Source organism: Sprattus sprattus (assembly GCF_963457725.1).
Source record: "Sprattus sprattus genome assembly, chromosome: 1".
Classification (NCBI taxonomy): domain Eukaryota; kingdom Metazoa; phylum Chordata; class Actinopteri; order Clupeiformes; family Clupeidae; genus Sprattus; species Sprattus sprattus.
Window position 1 is genome coordinate 72,502,389 of NC_137920.1, and position 16,102 is coordinate 72,518,490.

The following is a 16,102-nucleotide window of genomic DNA, read 5'->3' on the forward strand; positions in this document are numbered from 1 at the left end:
CATTTGGAAGAATAAAAAGATGGAGTTGGTGTCTAAGCCAAACGCGACAACTGCCGTGTGGGAGCACTTCGGCTTCAAACCCAACGGCCGGGGCGAACCAAATAACCTATGCGAGGCCGAAAAACAATATTATTTGAAAACAATATTAACAAAACGCGGCAATACAACAAACCCGCATCTTCACCTAAAACACAATCACCCGATGCAGTTTTCCCAGCTTGGGAAAAAAATACGTCTTCCCAACAGTCCACAATCACTGGGGCGTTTAGTCGGCAAACAAAGTACAAACAGGACAGCGCAAACTGGTGCGCGCTCACTGACTGTGTAGTTCGCTTCATTGCTAGAGAGATGATGCCCTTTAGTATCGTGAAAAAGCCTGCATTCCGACGAATGCTGCAAATATTTGACAGCCAGTACGAATTGCCTGGGAGAACATACGTGTGTTTGGTTTTTATTCAAGAGCATTTTTGGTTAAAATAATATCATTTATTGTTTTTGGATGTTTTGTTAATTAATTCTGGATATTTTAAATGTCTTCCAGATGCCCAGTTCCAGTGTTCATTAAAAATAAAAGTTTATTGATCTTCGAAAGGGTGTACTTGCATTATTATGCCATTATCATTATATAAGTTGAAAATGGTGTCAAAACGGCAATATTATCGCTTATCGCAATCATTTCTGGGGCAATTAATCGCACAGAAAAATGTGTTAGCGTGACAGGCCTACACAGACGTCATCAACAAAGGACATGCTGAAGTTGTTCCACAAAATGAGCTGAAAAGATCTGATGGACGAATCTTTTACATCCCACATCATGGAGTCTACCACCCAAAGAAGGGCACCATTAGGTTTGTTTTTGATTGTGGTGCTAAATTCCGTGGTACGTCTCTGAATACAGAATTGTTGCAAGGTCCTGACCTAACAAGCTCTCTGTTTGGTGTGCTCACTAGGTTTCGCCAAGAGCCTGCTGCTGTCATGACGGACATTCAGACAATGTTCCACCAGGTCTGAGTGTCAAAAGAGCACATTGACTACCTGAGATTCCTCTGGTGGCCCAATGGTGACACTAGTCAGCCTCCAGTTGAACACTGCATGTTAGTGCACCTCTTTGGTGCAGTGTCGTCACCAAGTTGTGCAAACTTTGCACTTAGGCAAACTGCTAAGGACAACAAGGCCATGTTCCATCCAAACATAATCAGCACAGTTGACAATAACTTTTATGTTGATGATTGCCTTAAGTCTCTCCCCTTTGAACAGGACGCAGTGCAGCTGGTGAAAAAACTAACATATCTCTGTCAAAAGGGAGGATTCCGACTGACTAAGTGGATGAGCAACAGCCGGGCCGTACTGGGACACATCCCAAAAGAGGACAGAGCCTTTGAGGTCAGAGAACTGGAATTGGACAGAGATAAGTTACCAATTGAAAGAGCCTTGGGTCTGCTATGGAGTGTTGAAGATGACGTGTTTAAATTCAACATCATTGCGAAGGACAAGCCTCACACACGTAGAAACATGCTATCCATTGTGAGCTCAATTTATGACCCACTGGGGTTTCTATGCCCTCTCACTCTACCTGCAAAGTTGTTTTTACAGGCTCTGTGCAGAAACAAGCATGAATGGGATGGCAGAATACCCCAAGCTGCATCTGATAAGTGGAGAAGATGGATTGAAGACTTGAGTGTGCTGGAGGGCTTTGAAGTGGCTCGCTACGTGAAACTGCATGGATGCGAACCAGTCAGACAAGCTGAGCTACACCACTTCGCTGATGCCAGTGAGCATGGATACGGCACCGTGAGTTACATCAGAATGACTACTGACAGTGGTGACATACACGTCTCCTTCATGAATGGCAAAGCAAGAGTCGCGCCGATGAAACAGATGACCATCCCACGCCTGGAACTGGCAGCTGCAGTGCTGGCAGTTAAAGTGGACAAGATACTCAGGAGGGAGATGGAGTGGACACTGTCACAGTCAACCTTTTGGACTGATAGTCAGTCAGTTCTAAAGTACATAGCTAACGAGCAGACAAGATTTCACACTTTTGTAGCCAATAGGATAGCTGTCATTAGGGACAACACAGATGTGTCACAATGGAGGCACATTAGAACAAAGCTGAATCCAGCTGACAGGGCGTCAAGAGGAGTGAGCGCCAGCACATTTGTGAAGTCAAAGGAATGGATCCAGGGACCAGACTTTCTCTGGAAGATGGAAGAGGAATCGCCTCAAACCCCCATGGAACCCCTCTCACTCTCGGAAGATGATCCAGAGGTGAAAAGAAACACCACTGTGTTCAGTGTGATCACCAAGAAGGAAGAGGAAAACCCAACCGAGAAGCTACTGGAGCATTTCTCAAGTTGGCACAAATTGAAAAGAGCAGTAGCATGGTACCTAAAACTGAAAGACATACTTAGAGAAAAAAGGAATGTACAAACAAAAGATGTAAAGGCAAAAAAGCATACCTCTTCCCTCAGTCTGAGTGATCTGTGGAGAGTAGAAAAAGCCATCATTGTGTTTTGCCAGAGACAAAGATATCCAGGTGAGATGGCACAACTGGAAAAGACACCCACAGCTGGAAAAGCAGTAGGCAGGCAAAGCAACATCTACAAACTCGATCCAGTGCTTGACGATGGAGTTCTGCGAGTCGGAGGGAGACTAAGCAGATCAGCAATGCCAGAAGAAGCGAAGCGGCCGATGATTCTGCCAAAGGACTACCACATCTCCACTCTTCTGCTTCGTCACATCCATGAACATCTGGGGCATGCTGGGAGAAATCACATCCTCTCCACTCTGCGAAAAAAGTACTGGATAGTCAATGCCAACTCTGCTGCACGCAAGATTCTCTCCAAGTGTACTGTGTGCAAACGCACAAGAGGCAAGATGGGGGAGCAGAAAATGGCAGACCTCCCCAAGGAGAGAGTTGAGGCAGACCTGCCACCATTCAGTAATGTAGGTGTGGACTACTTCGGGCCCTTCAAAGTGAAGAGAGGAAGGAGTCTTGTCAACAGATATGGAGTCATATTTACCTGTATGACAAGCAGGGCTCTGCATCTAGAGATGGCTCATTCTTTGGACACCGACTCCTGCCTAAATGCCCTGCGAAGGTTTGTGTGCAGAAGAGGACAGGTCAGACACATCCGATCAGACAATGGTACAAACCTAGTAGGAGCCAAAAGAGAACTGGAAAAAGCCCTGTCTGAACTGAATCACAGCAAGATTGAAAAAGATATGCTACAGAGAGGAGTACAGTGGAGTTTCAATCCGCCAGCCGCTTCACATCATGTTGGAGTGTGGGAGCTTCTCATCCGCATGGTACGGCAGGTTCTTTACTCCATCCTAAAAGAACAACATCTTGATGATGAAGGTCTACAAACACTACTGTGTGAAGTAGAAGCCATCTTGAACAGCCGTCCCATCACCACGGTGACAGAGGATGAACGGGACCTGGAAGCGCAGACTCCGAACCACATCCTCCTCCTGAAAGCTCAACCTGCATACCCACCAGGACTGTTTCAGAAAACCGACTTGTACATTAGAAGACGTTGGAAGCAGGTCCAGTACCTAGCAGACCTGTTTTGGAAAAGATGGACACATGAGTATTTACCATTACTGCAGGAAAGACAAAAGTGGCACATGGAGAAAAGAGGATTCCAGAGAGGTGATGTCGTAATGGTCGTCGACAGCACAGCGCCACGAGGAGCCTGGCCACTTGGAAGAATCCAAAAAGTCCATCCTGAATCAAAGGGCCTTGTGAGAGCCGTGACCTTTAAGACCAAGTCTGGCGTTTTGACCAGACCAGTGACAAAGCTGTGCCTCCTCCTTGAGGCAGCAGAGGACGCTGATTGAAGACTGGTCTTCTTACCTGTATGCTGAATGAAAAAGATAAGTGTACATTTGTCAGCACTTATCTACTTTGTTTAATAGATGTACATTATTAAGTAAATATGGCTCTTTATACAGTATTTCTTTTGGTAATTGATGTACACACACAATTAGGGGCAGGTGTGTAAGAGTCATTCTTTGTATTTATTGTTTTCATACAAGAGCTCCTGAAAATGATTATGTTGAAATTTAGAAGATTTAGAATAAGATTTCATATTTATATTTGGACAAACTTTCTGTTGCAAACGTGATACTAATTAGTGTGCTTGGGCTTGTTTTACAATCAAAACAAGCCCAAGTCTCCCTCACACGACCTTTGGAGGAATAATTACACCCCATAAGAGATAATGTCACTTGGAGCCTATTTTAAGACTTCTCCAAGCTAAATGTAACACACTAGACCCTTTCACAATAAACAAGCAAACAAACAAACAAAAACAGAACAACAAAGATACCCTCATATGTCTAAACGTCAGTGGTGCCAAAATTGAGTCAGTTGAGCTTGGTTGCTTGCTAAAATATATTGGTTGAAAACAAAAAGGTGTATTCAGTGTCACTGCAGATGGTTACACTGGAAGGCTGGCAGATTCATCCTACAACCTGCATTCAACGTTGTAATGAACACAGAAAACACAGTACTATACAGATTTTGTTCTCAGATATCAGTCTGTGAGGCCCCTCAACAACATATGCGCACTCGGCCACTGCAGTTGCTTGTGCTTGATGGCCGCAACAGAGCAAGCACACTCTCGCAGTTCGTTCACGAAACGCATTCTAGTTGCACCTTGTTAGTGTAGTGTCCTAATTACTCCCTGTAGGTGGCGGTGAGACTGCTACTTAAGATGGTGTGGTGACGCGGCCCAGACGCTGTAGGGGTGCAATGCGCAACAGTCATTGACCGTGTCCGTGACCGAGAACGAGCATGTGCGCGTCACTGTGCCAGCCTGACCGCGGCCTGTTGCCTCAAGCCAAGCCCCATTGAACCAAACTGAACTCTGCTTTATTTGTTTGATTTAAAGGTTTACGTTTACAAGTTTATGTTACCCTTTTTGTTTAATGAACCAACCACTCATCATCAAGAAGAAAACAATAACGCATCCTCGTCCTTTCACGCGTCAGTCTCTTGCATTCTTACAGTCAAAGAAGTGAACTAAATGGGAAAAGTAATGGAAACAAATGGAAACAAGGAATCATGGAAAATTAACCTGTTTTAATCACGCGAAAGTGAACAAGGTTAATAATTCCTTTCTGTTTCCTCTTCTGAGCATATGCAGGTTACTTGAAAAGTTATCTGAAGACCCAGTCAAAATGAACGAGACATTTCGGGTTAATCTAGCTTCCCATGCTGAGCCTATGCAGATCATGTGAAAAATGATCCAAAGACTTGCATCCGGCAGATGAACTAATCTGACCGACCGTGTCTTTGGATCAACGTTTCGTTCATCTGCCGGATATGGGTCTTTGGATCAATGTTTCGTTCATTTGCCGGATATGGGTCTTTGGATCTATGATTCGTTCTTCTGCCGGATACGGGTCTTTGGATCAATGATTCATTCTTTTGCCGGATACGGGTCTTTGGATCTATGATTCGTTCTTCTGTCGGATACGGGTCTTTGGATCAATGATTCGTTCTTTTGCCAACCGTGTCTTTGGATCTATGATTCGTTCTTCTGCCAACCGTGTCTTTGGATCTGTGATTCGTTCATCTGCCGGATACGGGTCTTTGGATCATTTTCCACGTGACCTGCATAAGCTCAGTACTGGTAGCGGAAACAGAAACGATTCGTTCTTTTTCTGACCGGGTCTTCGGATACGGGTCTTTGGATCATTTTTCACATGACCTGCATTCAACGAATCATTTCTGTTTCCTTGGCTTAGCCTATGCAACTGTCCCAATGCGCGGTCATGAGAAAAATAACAAATCTTTTTTGGAGAGGACTCGTTACTCTCGAGTCCTTGTAAGGATTCGTTCAAAATGAACGAATCGTTCACGAACGACACATCACTAACTGCAGCGTTGGGAACCCTGCTGGATGAGCATGCACAAATGAGTATGCACAAATGAGTACGCATGAGTGAGTATGCATGAGTGAGTATGCATGAGTGAGTAAACATGAGTGAGTATGCACGAGTGAGTATGCATGAGTGAGTATGCATGAGTGAGTATGCATGAGTGAGTAAACATGAGTGAGTATGCACGAGTGAGTAAACATGAGTGAGTATGCATGAGTGAGTATGCATGAGTGAGTAAACATGAGTGAGTACGCATGAGTGAGTACGCATGAGTGAGTAAACATGAGTGAGTAAACATGAGTGAGTATGCATGAGTAAGTATGCACGAGTGAGTATGCATGAGTGAGTATGCACGAGTGAGTAAACATGAGTGAGTATGCATGAGTGAGTAGAGCCCTGGTATGGAAGGTGTCTCTTAATATTCCTAGTTATACAGTTGAATGGAGAGGGACAGAGAGAGAAGAGGAACCGTGCGCAGGTGTCAGTGAGAGTTGTCAGTGAATCACAGGTGCAAGCCAGTTTAATGAGCCTATTATGATGTCATAATGCCTCAAAGTTCTGCCATGCAAGTCTATGGAGAAAAAAGGTGATGGAAAAAGAGGAATAAAAAAGGAGTGGCAAGGAGTACCGCCACGAAAAGTCATAGCAGCTTGCACCGGATCGGGCCGGACGTTTTGGTGTTTGAACGGCGTCTCTATCTCAATCGGGCGAGGAGTAGTTAGCTGCAAGAAAAACTACTAGAATAAAAAAAAATAGTAAAAAACGAAGAACAATAGTGTGCTTCCCTTCGGGCAAGCACACTAATTACAGGGTTGTGAATACCAGTGCTTTAACGGTAAAGTGAGGTGAGGTGTATTAAGGGGTGTTTTAAGTCTCCGTCTCAGATTGCTTGTTGAGGTGAGCCAGGGGTGTCGTTAAGCCTGTGTTCTTTAGCTCCCCAAAATGATTTGGCATTATTGGCTTAAAAAAAAAAAAAACATTTGCGGTGATGACATTAAATTAAACTATTGAGAGTATCAGAAGGTAGGATTCTGTCGTACCAATCAAATTGTCAGGGCGGGCATTAAACGATGATGGACAGATGATTAACCAATTCTTGAGTTGATTAGATAGATAGATTATAAATCGAACCAAGATGACGGCGTCTTTGGAGCTTTGTGGGACATATTTTATGTGATTTAAAGGCACAATATGCAACAATTATGCTTCAGGATTAGGGTTAGGATAAGCAGTTTAACCTTAAAATAACAGCTTAAAAAAAATTGGGGCGCTACAATGACTTTTAATAGGGAGAATTGCGTCCGTGCCAATGGGATAGCAGGGTCGATAGGCATATAAATGCGTTCTGTAGTTTTGCCTGCCGATGCCTGCCGACCTGACTTTGATTACCTTCTGCCGATCTAGTAAGTAGCTTATTTGCCGTCTTGCTTAGTCTTGTGTTGCACATGATTGATGTTTGACTGTGTAAGGACAGTCGTTGAGTAATTAGTTTGTCATAATGTCAAAGTCAGCACATTTCAAGAGATTTCGTTAGTTTTAGCTGCTAGCATACCTTTAGCGAATAGCTATTAATCCTTAATGCACCTTTAAGCTATCTACACGGCTTTTGTCTACATTGACTCGGTTAGTTGTGTATGTGCAACACGAATGTTGCCGAGGATTGCAGGTCTTAACTGAAGCGCTCTATTGTTCTATTGCTCTATTATTGATAGGTTATTGCTAACGCTTAGACAAAAAATCCATTGAAACACATAGTAGCTAGCTAGCCTTGATGCTAATAAGTACCAGAGCAGGCATAAGTTCAAGTTCAAGTTTATTTATATAGCACGTTTCATATGGTATACATAGACACAATGTGCTTTGTGCAGAGAAACATTCAATTATCTAAAATAAACACACAAACAAATACACTTAGCAAAATATATATATATATGTATAGTATATACATGAAAAAAAATAAAACAATAAGATCAAAAACAAAACAATAAAAGAGGTGAAAAAAACTAAAAAAAAAAAAAAACCTATAGTCATGAATAGGCTGTAGAAAATAAAAAAGTTTTAATTCCCTTTTTGAAAGAGAGCACTGAGTGAGATGACCTTAACTCCAAAGGTAGGCTATTCCAGAGGGTTGGGGCACAGTAGCTAAAGGCACCGTGTGCAGCATTGGTGTTAATTCTTGGGGTCGTGAGAAGACATTTATTGGAGGATCTTAGGCAACGCGATGGATCATAAAGAGAAATCAGATCGGAAATATAGGGTGGGGCAAGACCGTTTAGTGATTTATACACAAGAAGGAGTATTTTAAACTCAATTCTTTGTTGTACAGGGAGCCATTGAAGTGATTTAAGAACAGGGGTGATATGATTGAATTTTGAAGTTCTAGTGACTATTCTAGCAGCTGCATTTTGGATAAGTTGAAGTTTATTTAACATCTGTTTTGTTAGACCAGCATCTAACCGACTTGAGATGAATGCATGAACTAATTTTTCAGAATCCTGTAAAGACAGGAAGCCACGGACTTTAGAAATATTTCTAAGGTGGTAAAAGGCTGTCTTAGTAATGTTAAATATATGCTTTTATTTTTAATTTTTTTTATTTTCCAAAGTGCAAACATACATTTACAGACACCACATAACACGACAAAACCCAGATACGTGCGACAGACATGTAACATATACCAATTCAAAACATAAAGAATTATACAGGTACAAGGACAGATTACAAGAGGGTTTGGGGAGGTGTTTGTGAGAGGGAGAGAGTGAGTGTGTGCGTGTGTGTGTGTGTGTGTGTGGCCAGATGCTTTCCTCCGGCATCTCCGACCCCCAGCGCGATAGAGGAAAGGGCCGACCCGGGGCGGGGTGAACAGAAAGAGGGAGGCCCTGGACACGTGGCCCACCCCCACCCCCCCATCCCCCCCAGGCTGAGTTGGAGTCCTAGGACCAATCCATCCACAACCCCCACTAACGCCCGACTCACATTGTTGCGTTTGAAGGCATTGATGCAACGGACGGTGGAGGAGGAGTCTGGCGCATGCGGTTCTGTTGATAACGGAGACGTTATAGTGAGATTGACAGGTCAACAAACCAATCAGGTCACTAGTAGGCTTTTACCCTGTGAGTAGTAGCATGCTAACCCTAACCCATCATTAGACAGTGTGCTCAGACACCTCGCAAATCCTATGATACGTATTTCTCAGTTACAGTAAAGGGGTTTTTACATTGTACAGTGTCTATTTCTCGGTAACTTTTAAAAAATCTAACCAAAAAAAAGTCAAACAACCAACTTGTAGGTACAAATACGACCATCTACGGAGTTTGGCAGCCATGTTTTTTTTTTTGAGTTTGCCGCTCTGTAGACGTGAGCATATACGGGATATGATTGGCTAGTGCCTGTGCTGTCAGTTATGCATGAAAGGCAATATGATTGGCTGACGCATGCATTGCCTGTTGAAAAGTTAAACCTTCTTCAACTCTTGTCGCGAGCAAAGCATGAAACGCAACGCACGCGAACCAAACGGAGCCACAATTCAGTTCGGCAAAGGATGATGTCACCCCATGCAAAGTGAATGGGGATGCGTTAACCATGACGCATCAACGCCTTCCAACGCAGCAATGTGAGTCGGGCGTAACCCTAGGTGTTCCTTCCAGTGTCTAAGTGCATTAAAATAGGTGCAGAGCAAAGGGGAGGCCTTATTCAGAACTCCCCTCATGCCTTGCCCTCGCCTTTCTCAATAACCCAGAGTGTGAGTATCTATTCTAATATGTGGTGCGTTAAAAGAAGTGGTGCGCAGCTGCTCAGGGCCTTCTCACAAGCCCCTCCACAGAGCGCCCCACTTTGCCCTTTTCCTAATTGTTTGGTTTGTGTTCTTGAGTGGGATTACACATGATGAGACCTCTAGCGTGAGTGGCATTAAAAAGTGAGGTGAGCAGAGTGGTATTGGCCCCGGCCAGTCTCTGAGGGGGATGAGAGCCACGGAAAGGCGGTAGTGGGGTGGTCACGCCCGAAGCACCTTATCCCCCCTGATGGAGGTATTGACAATATGAGGTATGTCAGCTGCGATGCAGCTGAAGACTTGTTTGAACAGTTTAGTAGGTACAGGGTCGAGGGGGCAAGTAGCTGAACCTAATTTTTGGACAACTTCTTCCAACTCACTCAGATGGATCAGAGTAAAATTGTGGAAAGTAACCATATTATCGGGCAGAGGTGGGGTAAGAGATTGAGGATTGAAGCCATTAGTTAAAGATGAAGTGATACTGCTCCTGATAGTTGACATTTTTTCACTGAAAAATGTAGCAAACTGATTGCACTTCTCTTCAGTGTGGAGCTCATAGGGTATCAAACGCGGCGGATTGATTAGTCTGTCAATGGTATTAAACAGGACTTTAGAATTATTTGAACTATCTGATATAATCTGAGAGAAGTACTGTCGTCGAGCTTTTTTTATTTCACAGTTGTACATAAGCAAATTACTCTTATAGTTCATGAGGTCAACCTGTGATTTAGTCTTGCGCCATTTACGTTCGTATTTGCGGCAGGTTCTTTTAAAAGTTTTTATATTCTTAGAAGTCCTCCAAGGAGGCTTTTTTTTTTTTGGAGAGACTTAAGTTGCATTGGTGCAATACTATCCATAATTTGTATGACAGAAGCATTAAAATATTTGACTAGTTCATCGCAGTCTGATAGGCCTAAACTATCAAAAATGAAATCAGTAGAGACATTTGCAACAGAGACCTGACTCAGGTCATATAGTGACTCAGTAGCATTACTATAAGCAGTAATAAAAGCCTCCGGAGTGTCTTCCCTAATGTTGCGCCTTAAAAATGTCTTTTGGCCAGATGTATGTGTAGTTGGCCAGGCAACATTGAAGAGGATACAAAGATCCCAACATCTAAGGTACTTGTTATAGAAATATTTAGGCCTTTAGAAATAACAAGGTCTAAAGTGTGACCATGATTGTGAGTGGGTACAGAAATGTGTTGCTTAAGCTCAAACATTGACAACAATAATCTCACAGATATTGACAGCGCATTTATTTTGAAAGAGGAACAGAGAAACGTGATCAAGGCATTTGTCGATCGAAAATATGTTTTTGCCGTCCTTCCTACAGGATCCGGTAAAAGTTTTAATGTATCAGATGGTCATACTATGTTGCTCTGTTGTAGGTTAGGTATCCAATTGAGCAAAGAGGCATTTTTTTTCTGGTTCGTTGAAACACGCCCCATAATCACAGCCCAATGGGTCAGTATCAGACTAATATTCTGACTAGAATTATGAGTATGACATCGTCAGGCTACCTCTGGGATGCAGACAGGAATAGAAAGATGAGGCATGATATCATGGCTGCCTATAAAAGTGAGTGGGCATAGTAGCACTCATCAGGAGCTTTACATGATGTGTGATCCTCTTATCCTACTCAGGGTTACAGGAACAGTCATCCATTTCAGCATTATAAATGTGTGCAAGTTTAATTTCTGGTTTGATTTATTGTATCAAGTTTTCAGCACAGTGTGTTTAATCTGGTATTTTTTCACATATCAGCTACATTTGCTATTTCTTACGCTGTGATTATATATGTCTATGTGGGTGTGTGTGTACATATTCTATTACTATTCTATGCGGTTCTTTACTAGATTCTAAACTATTTATGTATGTATAGCATATAATGGTCATGACAAATCAGTCCGGTGAAGGAGCTCTACTGGTGCATCAGCAGATGTTTAAAGTGGAACTGAATGAAGGGCGTCTGTCTAAACTAATTGTGACCATTGTCATGTCTCTGCTGTTCATCTGCATCAACTGCATCATGTTTCACACCCTCATGAGTAAGCCTGTGTTTAGAGAGCTGCCTCGCTATATCCTCTTTGCCCACATGCTCTGCAATGACACAGTTCATCTGCTGGTGGTCGCGATGCTCTTTATTTTATCTCTAAATTTCCAGAAGTTTCCTAAAGCTGTTTGTTCACTGATGGTTATCGTGTCAGCAGCCACGGCTCGTATTTCTGCTTTGAGCCTGGGTGTGATGTCACTCGAGCGCTATGTGGCTATTTGTTTCCCTTTACGCCACAGTGAGATGGCCACACAGAAAGGGACGGGTGTTGCGATTGCAATAATCTGGTTCCTAGGTTGCCTAAGTCCCTTGATAGATACTATGTATGCACTGATAATGAACGCAGTGTCTTTTAAAGATCCCATGTTCTGTACTCGAGAGAGGTTTATTTTGTCACCATGGCAAAGAGATGTGTTTCAAGGACTTAATGGTTTCTTCTTTGTGCTTATAACAGTCATTATTCTTTTCACCTATGTCAGTGTTATAGTCGCAGCTAAATCTGCCTCAGCGGATAAAGATTCTGCTAAGAAAGCTTGGAGAACAGTCCTGCTCCACCTTGGCCAGCTAGTACTTTGTCTGAACAGTCTGTTGTATGGAACCATCGAGAGAGCCTTGGCTATGACCAGTAGCACTCGTCTGTTCATGGACCTGCGCTACTTGAACTTTCTCTTTGTTCTCATTCTGCCTCGGTGCCTGAGCCCCCTGATCTACGGCCTGAGAGATGATGCTGTTCGGCCCTTATTCCTCTACTATGTCAGGTGTGGAGCCCAAAAGGTCAAACCCTCTGTAACAGCACACTGATGTGCATATGGCATTCGGATTGCATACAGCTATTTTTGTTTGTTAGAATGAAAACTACATATTTAAGATTTCATATACGGACAACGTTTCATATGCATCATAAACAACATAAATTAGACAGAATTAACTTTATTGTATTTTACTGTTCACCTTTATGAGTTTTTGTGTGGGTTTGGGTATTGCACTTTCATTTTATCTGCTTTCTTGTTGTGAATAAACATCCTCCAGTTCGGTGTATAAAGAGAAACCCTGTGAGTGTTTGTGTGTGTGTGTGTGTGTGCTGCCGTGGTACCGATTCTAACCTGTGCTTTATTGTCACTCACAACCAAGAGGTGAATAAACCACTCAACTGGCTTCACGTTTCGGGCAATTTAATTTATACAAATATAAGACTGAAGTTAAAAGGGGGTTAGCTCATTAACAAATTGATAATTGGTTGACAGCTTAGATATTATGATGTATAATCTACAGGGTATTGTGCAATTGTTGCCATAACATGTAGAGCTGAATTCTCTGCTGTTTAAAATGAGCAGTGTGTAAGCAGTCATCCAAATGTATCGCGCTCATAGTGTCCCCAATAGACGTCTTTGTGCTCACAGGGTCCCCATCAGACCTCAGTAGCCCAGAGTGCCAGTCCACAATCAGGATCTTTGGATAATTATATGCTTACACACATTTATGTTCAGTAAGTTAAGGGCTGCATTTTTATAACCAAGAAAAAGCTTAGGAACGTAAGTGACATTGTTCTGGTTTTGGTGGTACTTTTTTTATAGGTCGATAGTTTTCAAATATAGTTTTAAAGTCAAATAAAAGTTCCTGTTACATGGTCATATTTAAGAAAGATGACGACATCTGATGTTCCCAATAGACACCAAGGATCATCACTATGCAGTTTTGTGCTTCATTGGGCCTCATTTATAAAACGAACTTACGGACAGAATTGATGTTAGACTGTGCGTGCGATCAAATCCACGTCTAAGTACAGATTTATAAAAACCGTCTTAGACGTAGAAAAGGACGTTACTCTACGTCTGGTTTCAGTTTGTGTAAGTACATTTCCTTGTGGCAATACAGGAGTACTGCAGGAATTCGGGACTCTCCGAGCGCTGACACGCAGTTTCATCATCATCATCGTCACCACCATAAGGGCTAATTGTGAAAGGTCAAAGTAATGTTTTGCTCAATAAAATCAATTAAACAATTTCAATAATTCACACATGCATGAAATTCACGTCTGATAGGTATTCATTTTTATTCCACACGTGTAAAACATTTCGCTCAATAGCCTATAAAAAGCCTGATAGTTATTTGTTTCAGAAGGAGATATGGCTGCACTGGCTTTGTTAGAAGATGTTGCCAACCGAGCAATAAGGAGAGAGCAAGTGTTTCGTGATCGCGTCGACTTTCTTGCAGAGGAAGACTCATGGTTAATAAGCAGGTACCGCTTGCCAAGAATGCCTCTATGCCTCGTCTACAGCGACGCACCGGCCGCAACCAGGCCATACCTGTCAGGTTCAGGTGTTGTCTGTTCTTGGCTACAGGCACCTTCCAAAGGGAAATTGGAGAACGGTCCGATATAGCACAGTCAACTTTCAGCAGAATTTTGCCCGATGTGCTTACCGTCTGATCCGTCTCTGTCCGGAATATATTTCTTTCCCATACGGTGCCCAGGAACAGCAAGCTGTCAAAGAGGGTTTCCTCCGAAAAAACGGGTTCCCAGACGTGATAGGTGCGATAGACTGCACTCATGTTGCCATATGGGCGCCACATGTGATCCAGTACATTTATGTGAATAGAAAAAAGATTCACACCATAAATGTACAACTCATATGTCATGCCAATATGGCAATCCTGAACTCAGTAGCACGCTGGCCAGGGTCGACACACGACTCCTTCATCTTGCGTAACTGCAGCTAGTGATGGGAAGTTCGAAGTTCGGATCATTTTACCGACTCGAATCTTTTGAATCTCGTTCAGTAAAAAGAACGAATCTTTTTTCGAGTCTGTAAGAGCCATTCTTTGTATTTATTGTTTTCATACAAGAGCTCCTGAAAATGTTTATGTTGAAATTTAGAAGATTTAGAATAAGATTTCATATTTATATTTGGACAAACTTTCTGTTGCAAACGTGATACTAATTGCACCTTGTTAGTGTGGTGTCCTAATTACTCCCTGTAGGTGGCGGCGAGACTGCTACTTAAGATGGTGTGGTGACGCGGCCCAGACGCTGTAGGGGTGCAATGCGCAACAGTCATTGACCTGTAGTGATTAAAACAGGTTAATTTCCCATGATTCCTTGTTTATATTTGTTTCCATAGGTCAATGACTTCGCTGGACTTCGTTGTGGATAACTGAAGAACTTGGAAAAGGATTGTGCATTTCGAAGGAAAAGGAAGGCCGACGCGCCAAACAATTCAAACTAAGGAAAGCCCGCGGAGGTATGTGCTTCTGAAACTCATTATTGGAAGGAAATGAGGACTTTGTGGATATCGTTTTGTTTGATTAAGAAATTGGAAATGACTTTAGAAATATTTTCCTTTGAGAAGCACAATGTCTGAAACACAGACGGACAAAGTCATGTCCGGAGAGGATTTGAATGTTGTAGCCAGTGCACGAATGCGCGGTGGCAAAGTGTCGCATATTACGCGCAGAATGAAGATTTTAAACACGCTTATGGCTGGCAATGAGTTTGTTGAGGAAGTGAAGGAAAACTTGACTAAGCTTGTAGAAATGTTGAAAGAATTCGAAAGCATCCATAGTGCTTGTATTGAAACTTTAAGCATAGAGGCCAAGGAAGCAGATATAAAAACTTGGTATGAGCCCCGAAGGAAATAAATTAATTCTTTTCTCTCACTAGCCGACGTTCAATGAGATCCAATGAATCAGCCGCACAAGCGCTCATTCGCGCCGAGGCAGACCAAGCGGCGCTATTGAGAAAGGCTGCGCGTTTGCAAGAAAAGCACGCTTTGGAAAAGGAGGATGAACTACTTGAACAGAAAAAGGAAGAAGTAAGAAAAAGACGAGAAACATTAGATTTAGACACAGAAATGGCTGCAAATATGGCAAAAATGTATGTGCTTAAAATTGCTGAACAAGCTGCGTTTGAAAACTTTGATGAAGAAGAACAACTAGAGCCTAGGGATGCAATGAATGAATACTTCGACGCAGAAGAGCAACCAGCAGCACAATATGAGGTCATGCCTGAACCAGATGTAAGGCCAAAGCAGGGAGTTAAAGTTCAGTTCCCCTATCCTACTCATTCTTCTGTGCAGGATCATGATAATGTCCAACAGACTTATTCTGTTCGCTCTCAGAGTTCATTTACTCAAACCCAAAATACAGTGCCAGTTAGGCAAGCCAGTAGTCAGGCTAGCGGCCACGCCAGCAGTCACACAAACACTACAAGTGGGCAGCCTAGCCCAATGTCTGCTCCATCAATGAATCAGCCACCATCACATGATCTCTCTGATATTCTTAGGAGGCAAAATGAACTGACCAACATCCTTGTGAAACAGCAAGTGCTCTCTACTTTACCACAAGGGGGCATTACACCTTTTGATGGAGACATCCTCCAGTACAAAT

The 16,102-nt window shown here is 42.7% G+C and overlaps 1 protein-coding gene across 1 annotated transcript; it reads left to right on the forward strand.

Moving 5' to 3' along the window:
* Positions 1 to 11,560: 11,560 nt before the first annotated feature.
* Positions 11,561 to 12,520, forward strand: LOC308371601 (odorant receptor 131-2-like; the record flags this gene model as incomplete). Its single annotated transcript, XM_080846567.1, has 1 exon — positions 11,561 to 12,520. The coding sequence occupies one exon, from the start codon at positions 11,561 to 11,563 to the stop codon at positions 12,518 to 12,520; it is 960 nt and encodes a 319-aa protein (XP_080702693.1).
* Between the last annotated feature and the right edge of the window lie 3,582 nt (positions 12,521 to 16,102).